The sequence below is a fragment of the Protobothrops mucrosquamatus genome, unplaced genomic scaffold (genome assembly GCF_001527695.2).
Source record: "Protobothrops mucrosquamatus isolate PMUCROS unplaced genomic scaffold, P.Mucros_1.0 scaffold1485, whole genome shotgun sequence".
Lineage (NCBI taxonomy): Eukaryota > Metazoa > Chordata > Lepidosauria > Squamata > Viperidae > Protobothrops > Protobothrops mucrosquamatus.
The window spans coordinates 4,355-12,696 of NW_015387662.1; the positions used below are offsets into that span (position 1 = coordinate 4,355).

At 40.0% G+C, this 8,342-nt stretch overlaps 1 protein-coding gene across 1 annotated transcript in view; it reads left to right on the forward strand.

Moving 5' to 3' along the window:
- Positions 1-8,342, forward strand: part of LOC107293039 (epithelial cell-transforming sequence 2 oncogene-like) — a 44,460-nt gene that overhangs the window by 4,329 nt on the left and 31,789 nt on the right. The window contains exons 2-7 of the mRNA XM_029285301.1: positions 1,665-1,777; positions 2,673-2,835; positions 4,167-4,416; positions 5,761-5,894; positions 7,960-7,969; positions 8,255-8,336. Coding sequence (XP_029141134.1) covers positions 1,665-1,777; positions 2,673-2,835; positions 4,167-4,416; positions 5,761-5,894; positions 7,960-7,969; positions 8,255-8,336 — 752 coding nt within the window. The remainder of the gene's footprint in view (positions 1-1,664; positions 1,778-2,672; positions 2,836-4,166; positions 4,417-5,760; positions 5,895-7,959; positions 7,970-8,254; positions 8,337-8,342) is intronic.

Consider the following 8,342-nt stretch of genomic DNA (forward strand, 5'->3'; position numbering starts at 1 on the left):
TATTTAAAATAACAAAAAAGAAAAAAGGGATAAAATTCAAAAATACATTATAAAAATACATAAGGAGTACTTAAAAAATAAGTGAAAAGTATGTTGGGGCATAAACATACACGCATTATATATATAGAATTGCAACTGTTTACTGTATATTTACATACTGTACAAGAAAAGAAGCACTAAGAAAAACCCATGTAAACATTAGAATGATCCATTTTTTTACACTGTATTGTCTATAAGGACATCCATACAGACTTATTTTGTCTTTAGTCCCTATAGTCAGAACATTATTCCATTTCTCTGATGGTCTCCAAATTCTGCTATCTTGCCTGTAGAATTATAATGTTGACTATCTAGGATGTTCAGGTTTTTCAGGATGTTCAGGTTGTTCAGGATGTTCAGGTTTTTCCCCCCAATGATTTTCCTTCCTCCTTTTATTTATTTATTTTTATTTATAACATAAGCCACACTGAGTTGTATAGAATCAGGCAGGTTCAAAATTTAACTCAATCAATTGATCAAGATGGAGCTCAGTTGAAAGAGGGTCTCCTTACTGCCTATATATGATGAAAAAACAGCATAGTAGAAAGTAAATGAGTGTTATGTGACTGACATCCATTTTGTGAGGGTGGACATGATTTATTTTGAAAATTCCAATGAGGTCCCCAGACCGTAAAGATTTCCTGCCCCCAGTTCAAGCTTTTTTAAGGAAATAATTTGGATAGCCAAAGCTATGCAGTGTGCTGCAGCTGCCCAAAAAGCCAACTCAGTGCTGGGCTGCATTAACAGAGGGATAGAATCAAGATCACGTGAAGTATTAATATCACTTTACAATGCCTTGGTAAGGCCACACTTGGAATACTGCATCCAGTTTTGGTCACCACAATGTAAAAAAGATGCTGAGACTCTAGAAAGAGTACAGAGAAGAGCAACAAAGATGATTAGGGGACTGGAGGCTAAAACATAAGGAACGGTTGCTGGAATTGGGTATGTTTAGTTTAACGAAGAGAAGGACGAGGGGGGACATAATAGCACTGTCCCAATATCTCAGGGGCTGCCACAAAGAAGAGGGAGTCAAGCTATTCTCCAAAGCGCCTGAGGGCAGGACAAGAAGCAATGGATGGAAACTAATCAAGGAGAGAAGCAACCTAGAACTAAGGAGAAACTTCCTGACAGTTAGAACAATTAACCAATGGAACAACCTGCCTCCAGAAGCGGTGAATGCTCCAACACTGGAAGTTTTTAAGAAGAAATTGGACAGCCATTTGTCTGAAATGGTATAGGGTTTCCTGTCTGAGCAGGGGATTGGACTCGATGACCTCCAGGGTCCCTTCCAACTTTATTATTATTAATATTATTAATATTAATATTATTATTATTAATAATAAATGATTTTGTTTAAAAGCTTGATTTGCAGCATATGTGAGGATCTTTGGCCCTCCAGATGTAGTAGCTAAAGTCATTACCACTGGCCAACACAGCCGATGTTGAGGGCTGTTGAAAACTGAAGTTAACCAATGTCTAAGGTTCTTACCCAAGTTGCATCTTTTAATAAGATTATAAAATGACCCTGCAGTGAAAAACTAGCAGTACTGCACATGGAATGGTCTAATCTTGTATGTTATCAAACTGTCTTTTTTATTTAAAAAAAAAGTGGCTTTGTTTAGCTTTATCAGGAAAGAATCAGACTTATAAGCCACTGGTTTGACTTGTGGACAGACAAACAACGCAAGCAATTTCTCCTCTTGATATTGAACAAGTGCAGTAAATCACAGCTGAAGTAAGTGAGCCACTTGTTTTAATACTATGCTTTGTGAAAATAAAAAGTAGATTATGCCAGGGCACCTCCTATAATATGAATTATTTACTGCAGATTGTTTGTAATTTCTAGAGTCCAATTCTAATCAGCTGGAGCTCATTGAGATCTCCATACAGCTAAAGCTGAAACTAAATATACTGTAAAATTATTTCAAATTAATTTAACATTGTGAATATAGCTATTTACTAGGCATTTAATAATTCTCCCTGTTCAGTTAACAGTTGTGATTTAGTTGTGGGTTTTTGGGGTAGTGGCTCTAGCAACTTTGTTCATGGGTGTTATAAAATATGTACATGGAAGCCAGTGGCACAAGCACCTTAATATTACTTCTGTATTGATGACAAGATATAGGCTTATTTGATAAAATATGAAGCAAAAGAGTTAAGGGAGATGTAAAATATATTTTGTCCCATACACAGTCCTATTTTCCAAAAAATTGGGGGAAGGTGGGCCAAAATGGGAAAAGTACATCCGATAGAGATCTGCCTCTGGGGCCTAAGATCTTGGCCTCCAGATATCTAATGTTAAGTCTGGCCTTTTCTAAAGTTGAACCTGTCCACTAGCTTCCTTATAAACCTGTAGATTATAATCATGTCAATTCACAGACACTGACAAAAATAGTAGTGTTGCCCTGCCTTAGGAGATGCTGCCACATGAAAATGAAAGTGAACATGACAAACTGAATAGATGAGGCAAAGGGGGGGTGGAAAATCTCAAAATCATGGCTTACCCATTAAATGTTCATAGTTCACATTTATATAATCTTCTCCTGGCAATAAATGTAAACATTTCCTTAGATCCTATAATTTACTTTGGTTTTTTTTTTGTGTGTGTGTTTTACTTCTTTGTTGCATAGGTGTGCTGGAAAATGGCTTATAGAAAATATCCCACTGAGCCATGTAGATTTCACCACTCTGCTGCCACGTTTCATATCTTTATATATATTCTCCTTTCTCAGTCCAAGGGATCTTTGTGCTGCAGCCCAAATCAATTGGCACTGGAAATTTTTAACTGAACAGGTAGTATCAGCGTATGCCTTGTTTTCAGATAAGCCAATGCTACATGCTAGAGTTGTAGAACCATGGTCCATTAAATCAGGGGTGTCAAACTGCCAGCCCGCGGGCCGGTTGCATCATATGGAGGCCGCGCCTACCCCAGCTCCGGCAATGCAAAAAAAGTTGCGCTATATCGTGACACGTCATGTGACGTGGCCAGTTTGACACCCATGATCTAAGTGAATTTCAATTCTCAGCTGTTCCAGATTATGTGACCCATGGTGAGATACTGGGAATTGCAGTTCAGCAACATTCAAAGACCATAGCTCCTCATCCCTCCTTCACCCTTTGAATAAGCCCCGCCAAGTTCAAAACTGAGACTGAGGGTTACACGTTGTAGTCATCCCAATTAAACACCAAGTTAAATGTTCTTATGCTCATTGATTTGAAATGACATGAACATTTGTAACATTCTCTAGTGAAGTTTCCCATTTGTGTTACTTGTCTCGTAATTATAGCCATTTCTTTTCTAATCTTGAATCGTTAGATGAAGAAGGTATCTTTCTTATTCCATATGGAAGGAAAATAGTCCTGTTTTCAACGATTAAAATTCATTGGCCTTATTCAAATTTAAAGTGGAATACTATCAATTGTAGGAGAAAGAGTGTCAGGAGAAGGAGGAGAAGGAGTGGTAGAATCTGGGGGGCAGAGTCAAAAAAGGAATCAGCCTAGAGTCTACGTAGCCACAAATGGGCTAAGACCAACTCTTCTTGAATTTAGGTGACCCTTTATCTACCACTAAAATAGTGCTAATCTTTAATTGAGTAGATTGCTGTGCATAGGCATGAATAGTAATAAATCAGTTTACTTAAAACTTCATGTCTGTGCGCTTGATACCAATACAAAAATTGGCAATAATTAATTTTACATTCAGGTGGCATCTGTCAGATCCATTCACCAATTCTCACACATATGGAATAGCAGAATTTAAATATAACCTTGCTTCTATATTTATTTATTTATGTACTATTTATCAGTCTTACTTATTGTTTTCTAGATCTCTTCTATTTCCATGCCTTGTTATGATCATTATAATTAAACCAAATGATGCGGCTCCTGAGTTAAAATCCAAGGAATTATCTTTAAATTGCTTTTAAATAAAACAGATTGCATGTACCTTCCAAATCAAGGAAAAGGGAGAAGCTGGAATTTGTGTACCTCATTCCCATAGATCTGCTTCTCTTACACATCTGATGTTAGTCATCAACAATTAAGTCATGCTTTACTTGATTTGATAAGCTGTGATAATAACTTCTCTTTGAAAATAAAGCATGTTTTCACTTCCTTCACTAAAGGACTGTCTGTGGATGCCAAAATGCCTTAAGTTAGGATGGTTTCTTCCGTATGTTCCTGAAAAGAATGAATATGGCGCTTGGAAGCGTTATTATATTGCCTGTGCAACCAACCTGGATTATCTAACTCCTAGGAGAACTGCATACCACAGGACTACCAGTGATCTCAAAACAAAAATTGAAGAGCAAGAAGAAAGAGGGCAAGCAAACTATCTTCGGAAATTTATTCGAGGGAGACTGGCAGTACACAAAAGTAAGTTTTGGTTCAGTTATTAGTAAGGGTGGATCCCATATTTTGACTTTAGCAGCTGGCAATCATTAAGTTCTCAGGAATATATGAGATGCACAGGAGTGCCTAGCAAGCCCCAAGGACTAAAATCTGAAATAAATAGCTTTTTAAATAATTACATTAGACAGAAAAATGGAAAAGGCTTAGCTGAGTCTGACCTCTTTTTACAAATGTAGCAAAGTGGTAAGAATATTACGACATTGTCTTCTCTTTGAAGTATGTGGATGCCTTCCTCAATTAATGTAATTATTTTCCGTGGGGCTTGAATGTAAAATACTCTAATGCAGTGGTTCTCAACCTGTGGGTCGGGACCCCATTTGGGGTCGATCGACCATTTCACGGGAGTCGCCAAGCAAGGCTGTCCGCCATTTTTTTTGTCCGCCATTTTTTCCCCCTTTTCCGGCGGGTGCCTTACCTCCCTTGGGCTGGGCCAGCTGGTGGTCGGCCTGCTCCATCTCTGCCGCTTGCCAGCTACGCCTCGGCCGGCGCAGGGGGCAGAACCACGCATGCGCGGCGCTCCCGGGCAGGGAAAGTCCTCGACTTACGACCGGTTGGGTAGTCCTCAACTTATGACCGGTTTAGTCCTCGACTTACGACCGGTTGGGGTCACGGCATTAAAAAGGTTGAGAACCACTGCTCTAATGAATGATTCCTATATGAAGTATCAAATGATTGCAGAAGTGGAATGCAATTTATAGAATGAGTTATTCTTTCCCCTCTGTCCCTTGTTGCTCCTGTGAATTTGATTCTTCGCCTGTGCCAGTTTTCTTTGGATGCCAGTAGTTCCCCCTTTAGCTTTATTTATTTTTCACATTTCTGAACTGTCCACCTCCCTCAAAGAGTGTAGCTGCACCCTTGACACCTAGTAATCTCTTTTTTTTTTTTTAACCAACCTGGGCAGAATTTTGTGGGCCAAATCCTTTATTTGCACCCCAATGGCATGTTCCCATTATTGGCATCATGATTAAAAAAAAAAAATAGGGAGACAAAATTGAACAACTCATGTCAATCTTCTGTTATGACAAATATGATGAAAGGTTTGCCCTTTTTAGTAGAGCAATTTGCATTTTTTGTGTGCCCGCATGTCTATAAAGATCAAAATGTGAGTCTAGTTGTGGGTGGCCTGTGGATTCATACATAAATTCTCTTCTGTTTAGGAATCTTGCACAGCTTATTAAAATCTAGAACTGGCTGTAAATGAAAACAGATTTTTAAATTAATAGTATAACCTGACAATGAAAAAGGGAGCATAAATAATCACCTTTTGAAAGTAACATACAATATAGTTGAATGGGATTTATTTTTCAGAAGAATTATTCAAAGCTCGTCCACCTTGGATAAGTGGAACCCAGAGCTCAGGATTTTACAAGTCTGGATTTCAACCACATTTGTCCCAATCTATCTATGACCAGGCTAAATTATCAGCTGAATTATTAATGAAGGTATTATTTTCCCCCCCTCCTCAAATATTTACATTTTTATGTCTGTGCATGCAGAGCTTTACTTAAGACTTGTCTCCATCCCCAAAATAATGCTCCATAATAGTGCTTAGTGCTTAAGCATGTGTTAAGGAGAGCAGTGTAGGCATCTGTGGAAATGAGCTTAGGGGCCTGAGGATCAGCTAAACAAGAAATGTTGGCACTGGGGTCCCCATTGCCAATCCCTGGTCTTGTTAATCTCATCTTGCTGTCCCTCCCTGTGTTTCCATCAATCTCCGCGGGCTGAATAAGGATGGTAGGAAAACCACTCTCTTCAACTACCTCCTTTAATTGGCTATGCAGGTTAAGATAGATGTTGCTCAACCCTGGCAATTTTAACATGGGTGACCTTCAACTCTCAGTATTTCCATCCCAAGGTTGAGAAACATTGACCTAGATAAATAATCTAACTACCAAAAATGGTGTGGTGGGTGGCATCTTGTCTGGTACTCCCCAATGCCTTCAGCTGACACTACCTGTGCTTGCATCAAGTGTACTTTTTCCTTCGTAGAGAAATTTTGTATCCAAGAAACAGCATTTTCTGTATTTTGGCAGCCCTTACTGAATTTTAGCAGGCACCGCTAAAATTCTCAAGATGAAGTGTGACATTTTCCATTTTAGTCTTGTTGCAGATCTAGTTGGTTAAACAGCAGCAAATTGATTCTTCAGAAGCCACTCAAGTGGCTCCAATAATTCAATCTGAATCTTTGTAGCAGAGGTCTAAAATGTTTAGCCAACAATAGAGGAATTAAATGTCAATGGTCTGTGGATCTGTATTCATCAAAAATATTACCCTTTTCTTTTGTTCTGAGCTAATTAACAGCTCCCGACCTGCACATCCCCAGAGTTCAATTCATTAAAAAGAAAATGCAGGAAGATCCATTGCAATTTAAATGTAAAATGGAATGTCAGTGTGATAATGACAGTATATTATCTTTCCTCCTCCCAGTTGTATCCTTGTAACAGCCTTTGGGATTAAGAGTTGTGAATGCCTTCAAATCACAGAACATTGCTTGACTGTGAAGGCCCTAGGCCAAGGGACAAACTTCTTTTCTTTTCTTGTTCAACAAGTAGCTTTCAGTTGCTCATAGTTTTATTCCATTTCTTTTTGTCTCGCTGAAAAATGAAAGGGAAACAATATATACAGGAGAAACCTTTCTTGAAGTTGGGAGGCTAGACCTTGGCAGATTTCCTTTTTTCCTACTCTGCCTCTATGATGGTGTCATCTTTACTCTTCATCCTTCAGCAGGTAGTCTATATCTCCTGGAGGAATTTAGCACTCAGGTGTCTTGCCTCTTCTACAGCAGTGTTTCCCAACCTTAGCCTTTTTCAAGGTATGGGCTTCAACTGCCAGAACTCTTATCAATGGCCCTGAAGGCTGTTGGAATTATGGAAACTGAAGTCCACACACTCAAAATGGCCAAGGTTGGGAAGCACTATTCTAGAGCAGGGCTTTTCAACCTTTTCACTCATTGTACCACTTTTAAGATATGGCAATATCCGAGTACCACCAGTCGCCTAGCAAGATGTCAAAAACTTGATGACAAAGAAAAAAAAAGGAAAAAAGTGATAAAGTACAGGTAGTCCTCGACTTACAACAGTTCGCTTAGTGACTTTTCGAAGTTACAATGGCACTGAAAAAAGTGCCCCCCAAGCCACAGCCGAGCAAGACACCTGCTTGCCCACCGGCGGCGCTCTTCCTCCTGTCCGAGGTTTCCATTGTTGTGAGCATTTCTGTTGAGGATTGGCAGTGGGAGTGGGGTGGGGGGGGGGTGTTTGGTTTTTATTCCCCCCGTCTGCTGGGTGGTTGCAGCAGGTTTTGGTCACTTCACATGACCCTGGGACACTGTGGCTGTCATAAATATGAATCAGTTGCCAAGCATATGAATGTAAATCACAAGACCCTGGAGATGCTGCAACATTCCAGTTCATCGGTGCTTCTTCTAGGCTTTGCAGAAGCGCCAGGATCAGCACCAAGCTCCTGCTGGAGCCTGGCGCTGATCCTGGTGCTTCCACTGAGCCCTGACAGCCCCGAAGAAGCGCTGATCCTGGTGCATCCGCTGAGCCCTGACAGCCCTGCAGCTCCAGCCATCTCTCGCTCAGGCTTATGCGGTGCTGCCACCTGTTCAGCTCATTCCCCTCCCCCGCTACCACTTTTCTAGGATGGTCGCGTACCACCTGCCAGGTGCCAATGTACCACAGGTGGTACCCATACCACTGGTTGAAAAGCCCTGTTCTAGAGTATACACCTATCATCCTTGGGGTTGTGGTTCCTCTTCAATATGTCATGTAATCCCTCTCTCTAAATGCTTTTATTGAAACAGTACTTTCCACAAATAATTTGTTTTTCAAACAGATTTCTCAACAGAATAAAGCTGCATCAGGCTTCAGTCTAGAAGCTGAGAAGCCATA